The sequence below is a fragment of the Cordyceps militaris genome, assembly GCF_000225605.1.
Source record: "Cordyceps militaris CM01 unplaced genomic scaffold CCM_S00001, whole genome shotgun sequence".
Taxonomy (NCBI): domain Eukaryota; kingdom Fungi; phylum Ascomycota; class Sordariomycetes; order Hypocreales; family Cordycipitaceae; genus Cordyceps; species Cordyceps militaris.
The window spans coordinates 2,695,177-2,716,610 of record NW_006271969.1 but is presented as its reverse complement, the minus strand read 5'-3'; the positions used below and the strand labels follow the sequence as shown (position 1 = coordinate 2,716,610).

The 21,434-nt window shown below is 53.3% G+C and overlaps 9 protein-coding genes across 9 annotated transcripts; 4 read left to right on the top strand and 5 right to left on the bottom strand.

Moving 5' to 3' along the window:
* Positions 1–1,836: 1,836 nt before the first annotated feature.
* On the top strand, positions 1,837–4,426 carry CCM_00869 (Galactose oxidase/kelch, beta-propeller; the record flags this gene model as incomplete). The annotated part of the gene is made up of 5 exons (XM_006666028.1): positions 1,837–1,954; positions 2,010–2,105; positions 2,173–2,846; positions 2,881–3,907; positions 3,981–4,426. 5 exons carry the CDS (start codon positions 1,837–1,839, stop codon positions 4,424–4,426), a joined length of 2,361 nt encoding a protein of 786 aa, XP_006666091.1.
* A 164-nt stretch (positions 4,427–4,590) lies between these two features.
* CCM_00868 (DNA-binding protein HGH1, putative) lies at positions 4,591–5,819 on the bottom strand (the record flags this gene model as incomplete). The annotated part of the gene is made up of 4 exons (XM_006666027.1): positions 4,591–5,388; positions 5,436–5,549; positions 5,600–5,749; positions 5,799–5,819. The coding sequence occupies 4 exons, from the start codon at positions 5,817–5,819 to the stop codon at positions 4,591–4,593; spliced, it is 1,083 nt and encodes a 360-aa protein (XP_006666090.1).
* A 483-nt stretch (positions 5,820–6,302) lies between these two features.
* On the top strand, positions 6,303–7,810 carry CCM_00867 (bystin; the record flags this gene model as incomplete). Its single annotated transcript, XM_006666026.1, has 2 exons — positions 6,303–6,898; positions 6,949–7,810. 2 exons carry the CDS (start codon positions 6,303–6,305, stop codon positions 7,808–7,810), a joined length of 1,458 nt encoding a protein of 485 aa, XP_006666089.1.
* Positions 7,811–8,239: 429 nt separating this feature from the next.
* CCM_00866 (RNA polymerase II accessory factor, Cdc73) lies at positions 8,240–9,952 on the top strand (the record flags this gene model as incomplete). The annotated part of the gene is made up of 7 exons (XM_006666025.1): positions 8,240–8,301; positions 8,372–8,489; positions 8,681–8,815; positions 8,866–8,940; positions 9,073–9,391; positions 9,442–9,482; positions 9,533–9,952. The coding sequence occupies 7 exons, from the start codon at positions 8,240–8,242 to the stop codon at positions 9,950–9,952; spliced, it is 1,170 nt and encodes a 389-aa protein (XP_006666088.1).
* A 309-nt stretch (positions 9,953–10,261) lies between these two features.
* On the bottom strand, positions 10,262–12,740 carry CCM_00865 (uncharacterized protein; the record flags this gene model as incomplete). Its single annotated transcript, XM_006666024.1, has 6 exons — positions 10,262–10,891; positions 10,980–11,650; positions 11,707–12,081; positions 12,132–12,236; positions 12,301–12,493; positions 12,549–12,740. 6 exons carry the CDS (start codon positions 12,738–12,740, stop codon positions 10,262–10,264), a joined length of 2,166 nt encoding a protein of 721 aa, XP_006666087.1.
* A 946-nt stretch (positions 12,741–13,686) lies between these two features.
* CCM_00864 (26S proteasome non-ATPase regulatory subunit 11) lies at positions 13,687–15,095 on the bottom strand (the record flags this gene model as incomplete). Its single annotated transcript, XM_006666023.1, has 3 exons — positions 13,687–14,693; positions 14,757–14,839; positions 14,914–15,095. The coding sequence occupies 3 exons, from the start codon at positions 15,093–15,095 to the stop codon at positions 13,687–13,689; spliced, it is 1,272 nt and encodes a 423-aa protein (XP_006666086.1).
* A 606-nt stretch (positions 15,096–15,701) lies between these two features.
* CCM_00863 (mitochondrial co-chaperone GrpE) lies at positions 15,702–16,506 on the top strand (the record flags this gene model as incomplete). The annotated part of the gene is made up of 2 exons (XM_006666022.1): positions 15,702–15,983; positions 16,063–16,506. 2 exons carry the CDS (start codon positions 15,702–15,704, stop codon positions 16,504–16,506), a joined length of 726 nt encoding a protein of 241 aa, XP_006666085.1.
* A 581-nt stretch (positions 16,507–17,087) lies between these two features.
* CCM_00862 (protein transport protein yos1, putative) lies at positions 17,088–17,354 on the bottom strand (the record flags this gene model as incomplete). Its single annotated transcript, XM_006666021.1, has 1 exon — positions 17,088–17,354. The coding sequence occupies one exon, from the start codon at positions 17,352–17,354 to the stop codon at positions 17,088–17,090; it is 267 nt and encodes an 88-aa protein (XP_006666084.1).
* Positions 17,355–18,133: 779 nt separating this feature from the next.
* Positions 18,134–21,424, bottom strand: CCM_00861 (DNA replication factor C subunit Rfc1, putative; the record flags this gene model as incomplete). Its single annotated transcript, XM_006666020.1, has 5 exons — positions 18,134–18,428; positions 18,483–21,074; positions 21,122–21,172; positions 21,223–21,271; positions 21,325–21,424. The coding sequence occupies 5 exons, from the start codon at positions 21,422–21,424 to the stop codon at positions 18,134–18,136; spliced, it is 3,087 nt and encodes a 1,028-aa protein (XP_006666083.1).
* Positions 21,425–21,434: the final 10 nt, after the last annotated feature.

Genomic DNA, 21,434 nt, shown 5'->3' with positions numbered 1-21,434 from the left:
GGGGGTGGTTAATCTTGTTGAAACAGGACAAGGTTTAGTAGTTAGAATGTCGATCTTTATTTTTAGCAACTATTCTCCCAATGTCTTGGTTTGTTGGCCGGCCCGGGCGATCCCAGCTGCACGGATAGTTACTGGCTGTCAGACATAGTTAGCTCGAGCCTTATTACAGTGACAACCGGAACACTCGGCCATTCCACATTGTTAAAGCCTACAAATTAGACTTTTGAAATATCTGCCAGGGGGCTAATTTGTAGTAAGCTATTCTTATCAATGGCAATATCGTCCAGGTAAACCTGAGCAGCGCCAGCGGCCTTTGCTCGCTATCCAGCACGAACGTCTGACATGACGAAAATAATACACAGAAAGCCTCCGTCAATCGACCTAGCTTCCTCTAGAAAGGGTTCCTGGTCCTCCATGTCGGAAAGTACTCGCCAAGGTTGTTCTCCGGAATCTCCAGGTTAGCGACTGGCAGCCACGATTGCCCGTCTGCATCTACCCGACGTGGTAGTCCATCCTTGGTATTCCCGTCTTCTACCTCTGCGATAAAGGTTCGCTTTGTCGCTTTTTCCAGTCAAGCGATAGTTTTCGGATTTCCGATTCGAAGCATTGGAGATGTGTCCTTGGTTTGAATGATTGAGGAAGCTGTTGCCGGGTACTGTGCTACGAGGTACCCTACAGGTTAGAGGTAGGTACCTACCTCTACGGAGTACTACAGCAGCACATAGCGTCTGTTCTAGCGTCTAAATCTACACTAGTAGCGGAAGGAAACTCCGAAGTCGCGTTAGCAAGGTAGTATGAAAATACCTGATTGCTCCTTGTTGACGACAAGTCAGAGACATACTGTCCACTTGCTACCGGCTCGTGGCCGAGTATTTGCGAAAAGTAATTTGTACAGAAGCACTGCCACTGTAAGCCTTACCCCGCTCTGCAGGCAGGCAGGCAGGTCAAGTCGAAGATAATCACTACATTATAAATAACAACCCGCGTTAGGCGCTGTGCCACCACTTATCATGACGAGAATATTGCGGCTTCGAGGAGAGCCCATCGCGCAAGTTATTAATTGATAAAAGAGTTTCCAAACATGACGGCTTAAATCATGCGAATGCAACGTTGCAAGTATGTCTCGAGTTCCCCAGGGCCCTTCATTGCCTGCCCGGGGACCAAGACCATGACACCATAATTGAGCTGCAATATATAACTACCCCAAGCAAACACACACGTGCAGCGCGGAGAAGCGTTTGTGGTACAAATTAATTAACTATTAATTTGCAGTTATTCTAGAAATAAAGCAATGCCCAGGTAGACGACTGCTAAGCTCCCCATCTTCGCGGTGCTCGAGTCTGCTGCGGGCGCCAGGGTGGCCTATGCAGGTCTGAACATGGCCCCGTCCAGCTCGTTGTTTGCTCAACGCCACATCCAGCCGAGACTCGCTGCAGAATCAACATGGGCGACCGACCATGGGCGCCATGCATGGGCTTAGCAAATCGTATTTGCAAAAGTAGGCTACCGTATGAGACACGTTGGCAGCCTTGTCAACCCGGACAGACTGTCACTCCAAGACCGCATGCTGTGTGCTTGGAATTCTTGCCAGCTACACTGTTGCTTGCCCATCAAAGCTGCCAAATCATCCAATCTAGCTTGCCTTTGCTTTGGGTTTTGCTTTCCAAATATACCTTTGCGGCTCTTTCTGCGCTTACACTGTCGCCGTCGAGGTCCCCCATGCCATTCAGCCAAGTTGGCTGGCCAAGCTAGTCGCCCAATACTTCCGGTCGCTGAAACGGTCGCTGAAAAGGTCGCGGAAAAGGCCGGAAGAGCATCTGGCCGCGCCCGAGTAAAATGAAGTCCAATCTGTTGGCAATATCCATTCTACCCTTTGGCCTTGCCCATGCGCAGTTTAGTGACTGGGCTGCCGGGCAGATCAATACTACCATCTGCTTCTGGAACCAACCTCGAGGTACATACGAACACTACCTATTTGCATCCAACCATAAATGCTAATCCCCGAATAGCGGCTTTGGTGCGCGATAAGATTTATATCGATGGCGGCTCTGCATGGTGGACTCCGGGCTACGAAAACGGCACATTCGGCAAAGTCGTGAATCAAGGTGAGCTGTCCAGATCAACGACACACTACGCGCCATTCACTAATACAACCCTCCTTCTCTTTCACAGGAAACGGCCAGGGCATAATAGTATCATATGACCTGAGCAAGTCCTTTGGACCCGGCACAAATGTGACAGGCATTCTCCTGGATGGGAGTCTGTCAAAGGCTCGAGGCGGTAAAGGCAACGCCAACGGTGATGCGCCCGTGTACTACGACGGTGCGCTTCTCGGTAACGACGCCGAATTCTTCCTATATGGTGGAGCAGTCTACCAGATTGAAGTCTACGATCAGCCTGCGAGCTACGAAGTGCTCGAGTACCAGGCGTATGCGTACGGTCCTGACAAGCCTTTGTGGAAGCCCGGTTTCAACAGCAGGCGGCTGCCCGATGACGTGACGAGGTATATCGCCTACGGTGGCGCAGCCAGTGCCCCTTCGGAGAACAAGGCCTGGTATTTCTCCGGGCTTTCGGCGCCCAGTCGAGGCCCTATGGTTTGGAACGCCGCGACGAACGAGACCAGAGCTTCCACCCCTTCAAACACGCTCATCACCCTGGACATGGCGAACCAGCTGACCGAGAAGTGGACAAATACTACACTACCTAGCCATATCAAACCAAGAGCAAACCCGGAAGTTGTATGGGTCCCAGTAGGAGAACAAGGTATCCTGGTCGTGCTTGGAGGCGCGACGTATCCCGAATGGGCTTCTTCCGCCACCCACAAATCCTCGAATAAAACGCTCAGTGTAAGTCCCAGAAAGACTGCCAGATCGTGTACAGGTGACTAACAGATCGAAGGAGCAAGAAAGTCCTGCGTTTATGAGCACAATTGATATCTACGATGTCGCGAACAGCACATGGTATCAGCAACCCACCACAGGAGGACCTGGTACAAGAACGCGAGGATGCGCCGTTGTTGCCCCTGCCGCGGACCGATCGAGCTTCAACATCTACTACTACGGTGGCTTCGACGGGGTCGACACGTCCGGATCCTTCCCCGATGACGTTTGGGTGTTGTCGCTACCTTCCTTCACCTGGACGAAAATCAGCGATGGCATACCAAATCATGGGCGTGCCGGCCACAAGTGCTTCCTGCCCTACCCCGACCAGATGATGATAGTTGGTGGCTATACAGGAGGTAGCGACTCACAATGCTTGGGAGGAGGGCCTGTTGTTCTGCTCAACCTGACCAGCGGCGCGTGGATGGATCACTACGATCCCACCACATTCGGCACATACGGCGTACACGACAAGGTGCAGGCGGTTATTGGCGGGAACAGTGCTGGACATGCCACGGCGACGGCGCCCACGCCATCAGGATGGGCGACACCGGCGCTGGGGAATGTATTTGCCAATACGTATGACGTGAAGAAGATGAAAACGTACTGGCCATATAATCCGTCTTCCACAAACAAGACTGGACCGGACTATCCGTCCCCGGCACCCGAGCAACCGTCCAAAGGGGTACCCAACTGGATGGCTCCGATACTGGGCGTCGTGCTTGGTCTTGTTTTGATCACCGGAAGTCTCCTTGTATTCTGTGTCTGGCGCCGTCGGGTAGCCGCTCGCAAGGGCTCTGTGGACGCATCGTCCTCGCACGAAGCCATGTCGGAGAGACTCTTTTCCTGGGCCAAGGGCCATAACCATCCCAAACCAACTGATCCATCGGCACATTCCGCCTACGAAGCTTCAGAAGTAGCTCGCTCCCCTTCCCAGGCGTCAACACCTGCCAACGACGACCGGATCGCAGCTTCACCCTCTCCCGAATGTCACGAAATGGAAAATACACAAATTGCCGAACTTGGTGGTTCGTCTACACAAATCTCCGTAACCCTCCCCGTTCTTGACTAACTCTCTTTCTTTAGATACCTCCTCCCCAGTGGAACTACACGGCGCAGACATCACCGCTACAGAGGCCATGTGGCGACGAGCCGGGTTCAGACCAATCGCGGCCAACATTAGCTCCTTTGGCTCTCTGCGGTCGGTCGCGGGAGAGTCTCCAATCGCGCCCAGCAACCTCAGCTTCAGCGGCAGCGATGCAAGTCCTTCCTCGCCGCGTGATACTGCGCGATGGGGACAGCGTAAACTGTCCGTCATCTCCTCCGTCAGCTTCCAGAGCGGCGATGACGTGGGTACGTTTTCGCGCGACGATGTTGTCAGCCCCATAGGCCGGAACAATTCACCGACGGGAGAGAGCGAGGGCAACGCCGACCACGACGCTGCTGGCAGGGTGAGTCCGCTGAAGAATGACGAGTATGAAGCGACCGGGATGAGCCCGCTCAAGAATGCTGTTATAAGAAATGATTGTCGACGGCGCTCACAGTGAGCTAAAATTGTTATTCGTTTGGGAGTAAAGCGACGGTCTGTTTTCTTTTCTATGTAATGGGGCATCTTGAATTTTTATTCTGCGCCCCTCTGCCACACAAATTGGTCAATGTGTCTGGTCGCCAGTTTTGTCCACCCCAATATCAATGCATTCTATGAGTTTGTTTAAACTTCAGTAATTTCTTCCTCGCCATCCGCTAGCTCTGTTATTCTCCTCTGGTGGTCTTGGCCCTCGCCTTCTTCGTCGCGCATGAGAACCTGCACAAGTCTGTCACAGGCCTCCTGGACATCCTTATCGTCGACTCGGCTGTGCGTTTCGCGCACGACGGGGTAAACATTGACCCCGCGAAGATGTTCACGTCCAGCGCGCGTTGTTGTAAGCAGGAGAAGAGTCTCGAGATGGGTCTGGATAATGGTGTTGTCAGAGTCGCGCTTCTTGTCCGGCGGCAGCAGCTGCAGGTCGGGGAGCATGCTGATGGTTTCATCTTCATCGTACTCCTCATTGCCGGTAATTGGAAGCAGGATGTATGGGAGAATATCGATTTCGTCGTCATACATGAGAGACATGTGGGAGTCAACGTCGAAAGCGACATTCTTCAGTATGCTGGCGACACCTCTGCGGCGAATGTGCGAATCGTGCTCAGTAAACACCTTGAGCTTGGTGATGGGAATAACCTTGTCGTAGGTCTGTTCCGTCACAAAGTACTTGCGAATTTTTTCGTGTTTGGATAAATCGGCAAGAACATAGGCGAGATAGTCATAGTCGCCCTTGGGGTTGTAAGAGCCGCTCTGCCCCTTGACGAAGAGGTCCATGAGTTGGTTGAGGATGCAGTCGTCGGAGCCCAGCTCTTTTGGTGATTCCTGTTTCTTGTCCATGATGCGCTTGAGACTGTCTGATTTGGTCATGTTGGCCAAGACCATGGCGAAAAGGTTGGCATTCTCTTCTTTGGGGCCCTGCGCATTCTGTTAACAACGCCTTCTATTGGTAGTCGCAAGGCCTCAAGACATACCACAATGAATGACAAGACCAAATCCAAGAATTTGTCGTCGGAAGCTAAACATTCTAGAACCTCAGGATCGCCCGAGAGGTTTATCAGGCAGCTTAACGCATGCTCTGCGACTTGCTGCAAATCTGTAAGTAGCGGTCGCAGTTTACACCCGAATGGGCACATACAAAATGATCATTCAGCAGAACTTTGAGGTTCTTGATCGGTCTCATATCATCCACCTTGAAAATGCCTGGGTCTGAGAGCGAATACGGGACCAGGATCTCAGTGGCTCCCAGCCGGACCTGAGGGTTCTGATGGGTGATGAAGCCCACGAGCTACAGCTAGGTTAGCGTGTGAGATATGGTGGTTGGATTTGAAACATACCTCTTCGAGTTCGCTAGGCATTTTGTAAAATTTGAAAGAGAAAACAAAAATTTTACGCAAGATTTTGAATTTGAAAGATGGCTGTGTTGGAGAGGCCAATATTGAATCTTGATCTTTTGGTGGGGCAGCTTTTGTTCCATGGCAGTTACTTCTAGAAGCGCTAGGAAGTGAGGGTAATAAAGACGCGCATTCTACTTTGGGGGAAATATATTTACACAAAATAAATTACAAGAAAATCGGAAAAAATATTTTACATCCAGGCCTTCAATAGTCTTTCTTAAAAATCATCACGGTTCTCAGAAGAACAACCAAGCTGGAAGGCGGTCGGCCCGCACTAAGCCCATTTCGGCAAGAGGGGTGGCAGTACTGCCGGGCTAGGCACAAAATTTTAGAATTTTGGCCGCATCGTTTTGTCGCACTCGCACCGCCTACCGAGTCCACCAAGAAGCAGTTCGGCGCAGAATAAAAATACAGGCTCATCTCGCAGCAAAATAGTCCGCGAATATGCCCAAGGCGACAACCCCTACCGCAAATCGCGGTTCCCGCCGTCACAACCCCCTCGAGGACGACATCCTCGCTACGGGTATCCTGCGGAACAAGCCCTCGAAAAAGGGCTCCAAGAACGACGATGACCAAGACCAGGACGCCTTTGTCGACTCGAAAGCGTCCAAAAATATTCTTCGTATCGGCCGCGAGCTGGCCGAAGAAGACAATGCCGAGCGAGCTGGTGCTGTTGCTCCTCCCACCATTGACAACTTTGGCTACGATTCCCGCTTCGGTGACATCGAGGATGAGGCCAAGGTGTATGGCGACGAGGACGAAGTCTGGGGTGACGAGGACGAGGAGGTGGAGGAAATCGAAGTAGACCCCAACGACCTGGACACATACCGCAAATTTATGCCCGATGAGGAAGACGACTTGCTCAAGCACGGTTGGGATCGTCGGCCCACTGGCGACGAACAGGACGAAGCGCCCACCAATCTCGCCGACCTCATCCTCCAAAAGATTGCTGAGCATGAAGCCCAACAGGAGCGTGGCGATGTTGCACCTCCCCCGGACGACTATGAGATTCCTGCCAAGGTTGTTGAGGTCTACACCAAGTAAGTTATTCCAAACTGGTGTCCTAGGTGCTCGCTAATCAGCTGCCCAGAATTGGTGAAATCCTCTCCCGTTACAAGTCGGGTCCGCTCCCTAAGCCTTTCAAAATTCTGCCCACGATCCCCCACTGGGAAGACATCATCGACATCACCAAGCCCGAGAAATGGACGGCCAACGCCACATATCAAGCGACTCGCATCTTCGTCTCGGCCAAGCCCCACGTTGTCCAGCGATTTCTCGAAATGGTCGTCCTAGAAAAGGTCCGCGAAGACATTTACGAAAATAAGAAGCTCAACGTCCACCTCTTCAATGCCCTCAAGAAGGGACTTTACAAGCCCTCGGCATTTTTCAAAGGCTTCCTCTTCCCTCTCGTCGGCAGCGGGACCTGTACCATTCGCGAGGCGCACATCCTCTCGGCCGTCCTCGCCAGGGTTTCCATCCCGGTTCTCCACTCCGCCGCGGCCATCAAGGGACTCTGCGACATTGCCGCCCAGGAAGCCTCCCAGAACAGCGAGGGTGGCGGTGCGACGAACATGTTCCTCAAGACATTGCTCGAGAAGAAGTATGCGCTCCCCTTCCAGGCCATCGACGCGCTGGTTTTTCACTTCCTCCGCTTCCGCAGCGTCGACCCTGCCTCGGTGCAAGATGACGAAGCTATGGCGGGTGTGTCTGGCGACTTGCGAATGAAGCTGCCCGTCATTTGGCATCAATGTCTTCTCGTATTTGCCCAGCGCTACAAGGGCGACATCACCGAAGACCAGCGCGAGGCCCTTTTGGATCTGCTCCTCACCCACGGACACTCCGCCATTGGGCCCGAAGTCAGACGAGAACTGTTAGCCGGTAGAGGGCGTGGCGTGCCGCTGGAGCCTCAAGGCGCTGCTCTTGATGGTGACGATACCATGCTGATCGACTAGATGATGTACCTTACTAGCCGAGAAAAAGTCACGATTGCATGTTTTGCGGGGTGTTTTGGCGTTATTTCGATGGTTGGAAAACTCTTTAGACGTGATATACTACTAGTCATGCACATTCAATATATTCTTCCTTGTACAGCGTGCTTTTCAAGGCAAGTGCTCAGTCCCGCCCGCCGCGCGTTCCTGCCGCCTTGCCAACGAACGCCCCAGTCGCATCGCAACCCGAGTCTGCGACGCAAGCTTCTGCAATATCAATGTTACATCCGACCTACTCTCCTATGAAGTCTCTTTTCCACGCGCCCGTCACCGCGCGCTCCTGATATTTCCTTCTTTGGTTGGTGATTAGCGACCCTTTTACCATCTCTCGACATTGCGGTGTTCCTGTACTATACACACCAGGTGCTGGGAGGCTGCTAGAAATTGACCGCCATGACATCGTCAGTGCTTCATCGACCATGGTCACCTCATGCAAGCACGTCTGGAGAGCCAAAGTATGTCACAACCTGGAGCAGGATCATTCCATATTGGGGGCACGCTGACGACTCGTTGTAGCTATTTCAGTCTTCCCATGCAAGCGTTATCATCTGCCTCGCCATTCCTGTTTATGAACGTTGTTACGCCTTCGCCGGCGGGTATTGACAAGAGCTACAACATTCCCAAATGGAAACCGTTTGGTGCTGTTGGTGCTGCTACAGATGCAACTTCGTCACCGCCCGCGACTACCCCGATGCAGCATACTAGACCATCGCCTCCGTTCGGTGTCGACCCCCCTCGCCCACCGCGTGATGGATACGAATAGGTATAGTTCCCCGAGGGCTACTGGGCTGAGCGACAGCCTTCATTGCTGCCGAGGAGGGGTAGTATATCCAGTGCGCGCTTCTAGAAGTGGCGCGCGCGTTCCGCCAAGTCGACGAGCGAGCTGGATATAAGAGATGTTTCATACGCCTCGCCAATGTCCTCTCTGTCTACAGAGAAGCAGGACCATCTCCATCATTCGTCAAGTCCGTATCTGACCGAGTCAGCCCATGTTCTTTCGTTGCAGAGACCCGTTCAAGGTTCATTATCACGTCGTGCCAGCCGCGCGCGGCGACCGTCGCCAGGTTCTGCAGCTTCTACACCAAGGCCGGCTGGTATTATAGTTGATACCAATATTGAAACTGATCATGGTCAGTCAGATAAACATGATGCATCTGCATGGCATAAACTCTTGCACCACGCGATACATCGTCTGAAAAAGCACAAGTCCGTAAGTACGATACAAGAGGACGACTTTCAAGTCCGGGCTTGCTAATTTGGCCAAGAAGAATTCTCTTCACGAAGAGGTGTATGAGGATGCACTGCCACTGCCAGTCGACAAGAACGCCCATCATGGTAAAGTTATCCCAGGGCTGGGTAAAACGGGAACCTGGCTGCGTGAAGAATTTGGAAGCGGAAAGAGGACAAAGAAAATATTTGGACGCGCACCTTGGAATCGGAAAGATTCTACTGCCACTTTCAGCAGCGTTTCTAGCTCCATAAGAGAAGTACTCCGCGGGTACACTCCGCCAGCATCGCCACATTTAGCCGCGAATAATGCTGCCTGTACGTGCATTAGCCAAGACATACGCCCAGTAGTTTGCTAACTGGTGCAGACTTCAACAATAAATGGATGACGAATACATTTCCGGGTGGAGTATGCTACGCACGTTTCTATTCATTGACTGTAAATCTGACCTTGGATAGGAAGCGATGCGTGTGAGCACGCCTCCGATGGACGAGGACACTGCAGACGGCAGGCCCCGCGGCTTCTTTGGTCCACTGACGCCACCAGAGCCCGGAACAGCCGATTCTCAGACTTACATGACACCGATGACTTCCTTCGCCAGCCCGAAGTACAATGCCCACCGAATGAGCATGGCTGTCCCGTCAAGGGAATGGTGGGAGGCGAAACCCCAGAAGTCGCCACGCCATGACGATCCGAGCAAAGTCGCCAGGTTTGAGTTTGATATCCCTGAGCATCTTCCCAATAGCCCCATGTGTCCTGCAAATCTGCGCCATAAACATGGTGGTACTGGGTTATGCGTCTATCACGGTCGTAGGAGAGCATTATCTACGGTCAGCGACGAAGGCCCAAAGCGACGAGACTCGAAGAGCACCTGCTAAGTTCAAGCACACTTCAAAGGTAGGATTTCCGATTGCGTGAAACATCCGAAGTGCAATTATGCTTTCGTTTTGTTACTATTGTTGAGGTTGCTTTGCTTGTGCTAACACCGCAACAGTTCCATAATCAGAACAGTAGGGGGTGATCAGAGAGGCAGTTGAGATCAGCAAGGAGAAGTAGAAACCAAAATGTAGTCGTTCCTAGTAGTCTATAGTCCTAGTAGGTATTTCCCATTAATTCGTTTTTAGTACGCTTCTGGCTGAGATGACCAGAAGAAATAAGCGATCTACCTGCTTTTGTTGTACTCAATGTTAGACGTGGTAGCCAGCGTCCGCTCTGCGATGGTCATTTTCTGCGTATCCTCGTATTGAGTCTGGCGAAGCTGGACGAGGCACAGCCTTGGGTGATACATCCCGAAATGACACCCGCCGGGGGCCCCGGGACGTACCGCCAGCGCCTTGCAGGGTTTCTGCAGCCGAGAGGCCAGTATTCTCCCGTGTCGGCGGCCAGAACCTCAGCACCACCTGCTGGCTGTCGCCGTCGTCTCGCGGGGCGTCCTCGTCCCCATTCTTCCTCCCCCTCCCCGCGCGCCGCGGCCGAAACAAGCTCACCACGTTGCGCGCCGTGTCGAGCAGCGACCGGCGGCTTCGGCCGGCAGACCCGCTGCTGCTGCTGCTGCTACTGCCGCGCACGTGGACGAGGATCGTGACGACGAGCCAGCCAAAGAGGATCGTCGGTATGGACCAGGGGCTGTCGAGAAAAATGTCCGTCTTGTCGGGGGCGAAGAAGAGCACCGCGGTCACGGCGATGCCGATGCCGAGCAGGGTGCAGATGATGAAGCGCATGCGCGGGAGCCGACCGAGCGGCGACATGCGCGAGACGAGCGCCATGATGACGAGGAGGATGAGCGTGCAGCCGCAGGCAATGTAGGTGTACGCAAACTAGTTAGGCATGCCCGTGTCAGTAAAAGGTACGATCATCACGCGGGAGGGGGGAAGCCTGCAGTTGATGGCCGAGGGCAGAACATACAACGAGGCGAGAGCGCTGCCGCGTCTTCTCGCTAATGGTGACTTGGTTCTCAGCTAGTTTGAAAGGGTTACTGTCGCCAGGGTGTTTTAGGCTGATATCCGTGCTAACGTCAATGTCGAATGACGTAAAGATGCTGTTGGCCACCGTCGAGATGATGACCCTGAGCTGCTCCACAAGAATAGAGAAGCCGTTTAGAGTGGCATCGTCTAGTTCGAGGGACGAGTTGTTCTGCGCCAGCCAGGCTTCCAGGTCCGGCCAGGTCCGGTCCGGGATCGTGGAGATGTTGGAAATGGAGTGGTCGACGACGGCGCGCGCCACCGCGTCCTTGGGCGGGTAGAGGTTAAAAATCTCCGTCGTCGCGTTGGTCAGCTCGTCGGCGATGGAGCGGCTCGTCTCGTTGTAGGTCTGGAGCGGATCGTCGGCGGCATCATCGTCGGGCAGCCAGGTATTGGTGATGACGGCGAAGACATTGAACGCCTTGACAAAGAGGATGAGCTGCGTGAAGCCCTGCATGAACATGACCAAGCACAGGTGGAACGGGTAGTGCAGTGCTGTCCATATCTGCTGTCGCAGGGCGGGCAGCTGAAGGTGGCGCATCCAATCAAAGTAGACGAGAAACACGCAGTAGATGGTGGCTGTGGCGGACGTGATCATGCCGATGGTGTAGGGATCTAGGAGATGCAGAGTCAGCCCTGGTCCATTTCTGTCCTCGACGCAGTCTGCGTACTCCATGCTTCGGGCGTCTTGACAATGGTCGCAATGTTCTGCGACACGGTCTGGATGCTCTCGCCGAGAATCATGACGGTGATGAGGCTGAGGCGCTTCATCAGGTGCGTGCGCGTGAAGCTCAGCGTCTTCCAGTAGTTGGAGATGACAAGACTGAGTATGGCTTCTGCCGCGGTAAAGATGTACCATGTAATGTAGACGCGGCTTTGCTTTCCCTTAAAGCGGAATGTGATTCCCATGTACACGGCCGCGCTGGTGACGTTGATGGCGATTTGAAGGTACAGCGGCCGTCGTGCGCGCTTGTACTTGTAAATCTGCGCCAGCGTGTGTGCGTATTCAATGGCGAGGCAGATCCGCGAGACGAATAATATGAGCGCTGTGTCCGTCAGCGCAAGCCTATTGACGTTGGAGGAACGCGATACTCACACATTGTCATCATGGTTCCTTCATCCTGGTCCTCCGGGTCAAAGTTGGGCGCAACAACGGTGAAGCCGACAAGGACGCCGAGCTGGACGGCTCGCGCCACCCGCTCTATACGACAAGTTAGTTAGACGAGGACCAACTCAAGGGACGGGGATGAGCAGCAAGTACGAACCAAAGATGCTATCCGTGACGTAGCGCACATCATACAGCGTGACGACGAACCAGGTGCCCCAGAGCAAGCTAAAGTAGCCTACATAGGCTTTGAACCGTCGGTGATTGGTGACTGACTGGCTCTGCGCAAAGACGTTGTAGTTTGCCGCAAAGAACAAGTCGTAGAAGATTTCCAGCAGGGTTGGCTCCTCGTACTAATGAAACGAGATTAGCCATGTCCTAATAACGGCAACAAAGTGACAAGCATACTCGCTTGAAAGGAGGATAGCCATTGTGGCTGCCTTGATCGTCCGACGCGACGCACAAGGAGTCTTTGAACGAGTCGTCTTGGTGCGGTTGTGCTTCCGATGGTCGCCGAAGCCTGTCAGACGCTAGCGGGCTCTTGAACCAGCGCGGCTTTTCGGCGGCGACAATGAGAGGTTCTTCATGGTCCACGTGCATGGCTTATATCGACCGCTTTTGGCATACCCTCATGGCCGTTTCTTTTCGTGTTCGTTTTGCAGCCCGGGCGAACTATGTAATTGGCATGTCAAGGAGATTGAAGAGGAAGAAATAGAGGAGAGAAGGAAAAAAACGATCAGAGTTGAGCGAGGCACACCAGAGCGATGAGGATGGAGAAACTCTCTCTCCACCCCCCCAACCGGCTGGCCCAGTCCTCCGGCCGCCTGGCGCAAAGAACCGGCGATGCCAATGACCCAAGTCGTCCAAGTGGTAATAGAGGAACTACCTAGTGAATACTTGGTAGGGGCGTCGCTCGGCAGTGGGCGATGGCAGGGCTGATTCGCTAGCCTGGCACAAACTTTTTCAAGATGCTACCTGTTTCGGTCATGGGCCTGCTCCACCGCTGCATTAAGGTGCCATGGTCCATAGAAGCCGTGAAATGAGGCGCAGAGTCACATGAACTGACTGACTCTGTGCATTTTCTGCCCTGGGTGGTGGAAGTATGTCGACGTCGCGAAAGAGGCTGCCAGGCTGGTGGTTTTGGATGTTTGTGATTAGGGTGTGTTTGCTGGACACTTGCCGGCGAATGGCCCAGCACCCAAATGATACCTTGCCAGCGCACGACTCGCGCACACGAGACAAGGGGACGACACTTGAAAAAGAACGGGAGCCGCGGCAAGGTCCAGCATTGTAATTGAGCTACCTTGTCGAAAGAGGGCGTTTCTTTCTTGAATCAGCTTATCGAGTACATGGCCTCAATGTTTCCGCGCGGGAACTATTTCTTGGCACACACTCTCCGTTACTTGGCTGCTAACTAGTTGTTATTACCAGGTTAACCAAGATCACATAACCGGCAAATGCCGTTGTGGCTAACAACTTGATTATCAGAATAATTAAGTCTCTAACTCTATAGACATGCGACCTTTGAGAACCATATTCCCTTCCTCTACTCCAGCAAAGAGGCTTGGTTAGTGTACAGAACATCAACAACATTACTGAGCTTGTCAATCGTCGACAGAGCTGCGTCGTACGACTGGTCGCGGTGCGTCTCGTCGTAGATGATCAGGCAGCCGGCGCCCTGATCCAAAACACCAATGATAACCTTGTCCAGAATCATCTGCGACAGCTTGCGCTCGACCTGCTGCGTGTCCAGGCCCACCATCTTGGCAATGTGGTCAATCTCCACGCGGGAGAAGGGCTCAATCACCTTGATCAGGTTCTGTTCCAACATGGCATCGTAGAGGCGGCGGAGATGGTTGCGAATGAAGGCGTCGCTTCCCAGCTCGTAGCGGTAAGTCGACAGGGCGCGCTCGTACTCCTCCAGCGAGCGGTTGGCGTGAGCACGCGCGATAGCCTTCATTGCCTCGAGGTTCTGACCGGCATACTTGACAGCCTGCTTCGACGTCATGAGCTGGTTGACGTCGTCGACGAGGTTCAGCATGATCTTGCAGAGAAGCATGTACTGCAGGGCTGCCTGAGCCTTGTGGCTCTCGTCCTGCGTGTGGTAGCCATCCAGGGCCTCGATAAAGTAGGAAAAGGCAGTGTTGAAGTCCTTATCTTCCGCATGCAGCATGCCGCTCTGCATATCGAGGTTGGCCTGCAGCAGCGGTGGCGTGTATACGCTGGCCGCACTCGTGCGCGCGCTCGTGAGCGCGGCCCGGGCCTTGGGAATGTTGCCGAGGGCATGGTAAACGCGCGACTCCAAAAGCTGAACTTCGACCAGACGTAGTTTGTCGTCCAGACGCTTCAGCTCACGAAGCAGGCCGTTCGTTAACGTGAGCGCCTCGTAGTAGGATTGCTTCGTCATCTGGAGCGCAACCAGGCGGACCTCGAGGTCCTGGCGCTGAAAGGCTCGGCGTTCGGCCGTGGCCCATTCGATACAGTCTTTTGTGACAGCGACTTCGGTGTCGGTGCTATTGGGGATCTCCTTGAAGAGGTCCAGAAGTTGACGAACTGCGTAGAGCGAACTCGATTAGTAAAAATTGCCTGGCTTTGGCCGAGGGAAGGCAAACGTACTGAGCTTTGACGACTTTGCCTTGGCAAACGACGACAGAACCGTACGGCTCTGTCGTACAAGCTCTACCAGCTCTTGTGATTTCCTGTTTATCGAAGAATAACCTGTCAATATCCCAGTTCTACCGTAGTTGTTGAGGCGAGACAGCGGCAAACTAACTTCTCATCCTTGTACAGCTCTCCCAAGCTGATTAAAGCTTGCTCATATTCGCGCGTTGCCGCATCTGAAGTCGCCGCCGGGGCCTGGGACACAATCTCCTTGTAGGTTGCCTCTGCCTTTCTGGGGTCCGTCTTTGCAATCTTCTGCGCTTCCTGGACCCGGCTCGAGTCGGCGGCTGCCATTTTGGAAGGACCTTGGAAATGTGTTGTTTGATTGGGTATGGGGTCGCTGGTAGAATCGGGAGCAGGGTGCGGGGATGGGAATTCGAAAAGCCTAGATCCGCGTCGCAATCAGGGGCTAGTTCTCTTTTTCGTTGCCGCGATTGATGCGCAGGCAGACGTGGAATTGATGATGGTTAGACGGAGCACGAGCGTGGTGAGCTGCTAGGTTGCCACGGCGCGACGTAAGGGCCGCCGCCTGTGGCTGAGTACCTCGCCGGGGAGCTTCACCAGCCACTGAAAATGCCAAATGGAAGGCGAGGAGTCCGCTGTGGCTCAGCGCATATCGGCGGCCTTTTCTCGCCAGAACTGCTGGAGGGTTCTACCGGCCCGCCAAAAAAACCTCGGGCAATCATTGATCCGCCAGCCAAGAAGATGGCAACCCCTGCACGTTCGGTCATTATTCCCCTAAACCGGAGCGAACCGCCATAATAGCTCGACCATTGAATTTTCTGAAAGGTCACATTCGCCAAACGTCGATTTTTTACTGCGCATCTGCTTTTATGCTTGCCATTGCCGCATCAATCTAATTCCTCATCCCCTCCCTCACATATATACACCATAATCACAATGTTGCGCCAAGCCGTTGCCGCTCTCCCCAGAACTCTGCGCGCCGCTGCGCCGAGGGCCTCTGCTGCCAGCCAGCTCCTGGCGCGCCCACAGGCGTACGCCGTCGCCACGCCAGCTCTCCGATCCTTCCTCCCTGCCACATCGAGATGGTACAGCGACGCCAAGGAGGCGAAATCCGAAGAAAATTCCGAGACCAAGGAGGAGGAGAAGGGAGCGTCCGACGAGGTCTCGGAGCTCAAGAAAAGCCTCGAGGCAAAGGACGCTGAGGCACGCGACTGGAAGGTTCGTAGCGCCCCCACGGTCCATGCAAGCCCCAAATCAAAAGGATCTCACGTACTGACCGCGGTATCGCAACGCACAGGACAAGTGCATGCGCACCGTCGCCGACTTTCGCAACCTCCAGGACCGCACCCAGCGCGAGGTCAAGACGGCCCGCGACTTTGCCATTCAAAAGTTCGCCAAGGACCTCGTCGACAGCGTCGACAACCTCGACCGCGCGCTGGCCAACGTCCCCGCCGACAAGATCAACGCGTCCGAGAAGAATGACGACCTCAAGGAGCTCGTCAACCTGTACGAGGGCCTCAAGATGACCGAGCGCATCCTCATCCAGACGCTGGCCAAGCATGGTCTCGAGCGCCTCGAGCCCGAGGGCGAAAAGTTCAACCCCAACGAGCACGAGGCCACCTTTATGACGCCGCAGCCCGAAAAGGAGAACAACACCGTCTTCTTTGTCCAGCAAAAGGGCTTCAAGCTCAACGGCCGCGTCCTCCGCGCCGCCAAGGTCGGCGTCGTCAAGAACGCCTAAATGCAGAGGCGATTTGCGCGACACTCTCTTTATCTGTGGGAGACTCTGCTTCAGAAACGAGCAGAGTACTCCACGTGTACTATTACAACAAAAATCTACGATACATATTGGGCCGGCGTTGGGTCAGACACGATGTGTTAATGCTCCTCTCATGATGGTGATTCAAAGGTGAAAAAAGATTCTTTTGCATGGCGACTGGCAGCAATTGCCGGTAAAATGAAGCATCTTCCTCTTTTCTCTCTTTTTGTACAAGTAGGAAAAGGTAGATGGAAAAGCGAAGGTCTGATTTGGACAGGGAGGATTTGCAGGGTACAGTTTACATACCCTATGTATTGAAACTATCTAGTCTCGGGCGAGCTTCATTGCATCGTCTTGTACCACAATTTACTCCAAATTGTTTATTATGACAAGTTGCAAGCGGGGGATTTATTCGCTGTAGTACCATCAACATGATCCCATCCCCTAATTAGCCATCATGAATTGTTCTTTTCATCTCTCGTTTCCAATGCCCACATGTTCCATCAATTAGCCAAGAATCAGCTCGTACAGTATGATCAATGTATTTGCAATTATCAGCGGCACTATATCCATGTTAGCGGCGCGCGCTTTGGAGCTCCGTGGGCGGACTGGATGCGCCCGGCCAACGTACTTCTCATCAACGTCCGTACACTGGCAATCAGGTGTACAATCTTGGCCTGCACACTCTGCGGCTCCGAACCGGTGCCGAACCCAGGATCGTGCGATCCTGGAGACAGGTTTATGCGCGCCAGGAAGCGATCCTCTGATAAAATAGCCACCGCATTGATCAGGAGGCAGCTGACGTAGAACAGGTTGCCAAGGAAGAACATCTTGGATCGGACCGCCCTCTCAGTTCGCCGGCTCGACCTTGTGTGTATTGAGAATCAAATACTTCGTCTCCTATCGCTGGCGCCGGCTCGAGTCTTCGGCTTGTCGTCGATTCGCCGAGCGCAGGTCGTGGTGCAGTTGTCCTCTTTCAAACGGCCGGCCCAGCGCAGGGAGAGCAGAATAGGGGTGGGGCTGGAGCCTTGCTAGCCTTTCTGCCGAAAAATCGAGGTAGCTTGCTAGTTGATATGACCGTTGATATTCGAAAAGACTAGCCGTGAGAATAGCGAAAATCGGTGTTGTTAAGGTTGTAGCTTGGAACTGCGCATGTAGCTGAGCTTGTCGCGTTGCCGCCGGTGGCGTACCTGGAGACGTGGTCGATTCGATAAGCACTTATCGCACGTGTCACTTAGCTGTTGGCCACGACAGCGCAGGCAACTTTAACTCAGCAATTACCTACCATGCGCCGTCGTCATTTCATTCAATGGTACTTTTTCAAGGTCGGGCCCATCCTATGTTGGACATAGCGGCGCGGTTGTTGCCCCGATCTGGTTCTACAATCACAGCACCATAATACGGACCACTCTGCCGCCAGGCTATGAACCAGGCAGGACAGCATTCAAGGATACAACTCACCTGGGTGCAAGAGGAATTTGGATGGACGAACCCTTTAAACCCTCATCGTATTTCAACCAACAATGTAAACCAAATCTATGGATGCGACACGTAATTATAAACCCCAGTACTCCGAATACATGTAGTCAAAACAGGGCACCGACAGGCGCTATTTCTTAGCTTTGGCCTTTGCCTTGGGCTTCGCCTTGGGCTTTTCGTCCTCTTCGTCATCCGCCTTTGCTTTTGATTTCTTGGTGGCCTTCTTTGCCTTGGGCTGCTTGATATACTTGTCTTTCTTGAAATCGATCGCGTCGTCATCTTCGGCAGGGGCTTCTGCTAATTCCACGTCGTCTTCCTCCTCTATTGCTTCCTCTAGATCTGGCACGTCCTGAGCCGATTTCTTCGGAGCGACAACATTTGTGCTAGCCTTCATGAATGGGACTGGATGGCTCATAGCGTTATATCTAGGAAGCAGGTCAGCTATGGCATGCAGCCAGCAAAAGAGTGAGAATGCTTACGTCCGTGTGAAGGCCGCCTTCGCCTTGGTTTCAATTTTGACGGTACTTTCATCCATTGGCCCAACACCAAGTTCCAGAATAGCGTCAAAGTCTTCACGCGTCAAGTAGTATGCGTCCATCAGGTCGATAACCTCCGGCACCGCCTCCGAGCCCTCATCTTGAAGCTTGTCAATGAGCTGTTTCCAGAGAACGGGCAAATATTGTTGACGGATTTCATTGTGGTCACCAGAACTCTTCAGGCGCATATGAGAGTGGATCTCGCGGATATATCGTCCGAGTTTGCCAGTCTTGCTGAGGTTCCCGAGATACGAGGTGAAGCTAGAACCCATGAGTTGGCCTGCGATAAAGCTCGCAGGACGGACTGTGCTAAATATGGCGTGCGTTGGCATGAGGCTCCAATGTTGTTGGGGGCCATGTATCATTCTGTCCACCAAGTCGCCGTCGCTGATACTTTCCGCAGCCTGGTCGAACAGCTCTAGCGTCTTGAGCCTTTCTTCTCGTTTGTTGTAGCCCTTGCCATTGAGTGCCATTGGCTTGGTGCGGAGGTAGTTTTCCTGTATCATCAGAAAGCTGAAGTCGTGATCGTTGAAGTATAGCTCGATCTTATCATTCAGCGTCGCCTTGCTAGCCGGGGCAAAAAGCCCGCCGCCCAGCATCTTTTGGCAGATGTCCCACGGTTTTAGAACGACGTGCTTTTCCCAGGCCTTGGTCATGGCTTTGCCTTGATTGAAATCCATGCTCGTCTGATCCAGCTTTGCGGTCGAAATCATGTTGATGATTTGTCTAATATCCTTATTGCTGCCTTCAATCAGGGCATCGACAACGGGGGGCGGCAGTTTTAAGCCTTCGCGATGGCAGATTGTCATGATGCGTGACCGCACTTGCTCTACAGTTGGCCGGTTGAATCGCACGTCGAATGCGACATGGTCAAAAGGCTTCATTTTTGGTAGACGTCGCTCGTTGCAAATAAGAATCAACGGAACTTCTGTCTTCTTGCAAAACTTGGCCATGGCGCCAACACCTCCCCTGTCGCCACCAGACATGCCATCCACCTCGTCCATGATGAGGACAATCTTCTTTTTTGTCGTGTCGACGTTTTTACCGTCACCTGCGAAGAAGCCTAGTAGTGACGTGTTATTCATAACATCGCTAACGCCAGTTTCGACCAGCTTCTTGCTACGAGCATCACTGGCATTGCTTTCCAGGACGTCATATCCTTCAAGCTTGGCAGCCAGGTGGGCGGCTGTCGTTTTGCCAATGCCAGGTGGTCCCGAAATAATGATCGCTCGCTCGCCCCCCAGTCCATCGGCGCCACGCTTCTGGAAATTGTACTTTTTGGCCTTTGGCCAATTTCTTAGCCAGGCTTGGATCTTTTCCACTTGACCCTTGTTGCCGCATATGTGATTGAGTTGGGTAGGGGCATATTTTGAGGTGAGAAGCTGAGTCGGGGTAGCAGAAGGGCGCGGTGGACGAGCTGCACCCGGCACACTGGCTGCTGCCTTTGCAGCCTTCGCCTCAGCGACTTTCTTGGCTTTCTCCTCGGCCTCCATTTCGGCAATCTGCTGTTTGATCTTTTCTTCGTCGGCCTTTTTCTTTTCTTGCGCTTTCTGAGCTCCTTTGCCAGTTCCTCCATGGGCAGGAAGCTTGCGAATCAAATCGAACAAGCCATTCTCATCAATAGTTCTGATACCAAAAGATTTGATCTTGGCCAGTTTGCTGGGACCAGCATCGTCGCCCAAAACGACGAAGCTAGTTTTGCTGCTGGGTTGGCCAGTCACTTTTCCACCATACCGCTTCACGAGTGCCTGTCCCTCCTCACGGGCAATTGTTTGCAGGACGCCAGTGAAGACAAAGGAAAGACCGCTCAAACATTCCTCTTCACCATCGGGAATATCGGCGCTGCCTACCGGTTGAACGGTGGCATTCCCACCGCCTGCAGCTTTTCGCCAGTCGAACTTGGCATTTGGATCCGTCGGTGGTGGGGTTGGTGGCCGAACTGTGGCGACACTGTCGAGGATTTTTTGGATGGAAGCGTCTTCGGACGCATCAGCCTTCTTGGCCCGAGGTGCACGGGGCTTCGAAGCCGCTGGCTTCTTTCGCGGAAGCACTTCTTCTTCTTCCTCATCAGAGTCTGGCTCTGGGGTCTTCCGCTTCTTGCTCGCTGGAGCAGCGCGGGGGGACTTCGTCTCAGGGGCAGGTTTCCCTTTCGATACCACCCGTGACGCCTTAACAGGCATGTCTTCATCAGAGTCCTCTTTGTAGTCGTCATCTCCCTTGCCGTTGCCCTTGATGGCGGCGGCGAATATGTCATTGCCATCCTCATCGGCATCTTCCATGTATGCATCGTCGTCATCGTCTCGTGTTCCCCGGTAAGAAGGTCTGGCTGTTCGCTTCGGCGCTTGTTTCTCATTGGCTTGTGTTGTTGCTGGTGCTGTCGTTTTTGCCCCATTCACTTTTGATCGTGGACTGCTTCTGACTGGGGCATCGGATTTGGTTGCAGCAGCGGCAGATTTCTTGGGTGTAGCCTGCTTCGACTTTGGTGCCTTGTTGGATGTGAAGTAGTCGCTTGTCGAAATTTCAACGCCGTCATCTCTGTCAATAAGTCAGCGCAGCATTTTTCAGATATGCGCACCACGTACTCGGCTTTTTTCTTCTTGGGCTTCGGTGTAGGCTTCACAGCAGGCTTCGTTCTAAAGGGTGTGAGTATTGTAAAGCGCCTACGGTTCGTGGGCTGTCTTACTCGACGATCTCGTCATCATCACTGTCTTCAACAACATTGCGAACAACTTCTACTCCAACATTAGTATGTACTGCTAGCACCGAAGTTGGAATTGTCGCGTACTTCTCCGCTTGCTGTCGGGTTTCTGGCTGGGTGGCTCAGCTTTCACGGGGGCCGCGACCGCGCCGCCTTTGGGTGTAAAGAAAGAGCGAATATCAGGCATTGTGGGTGAT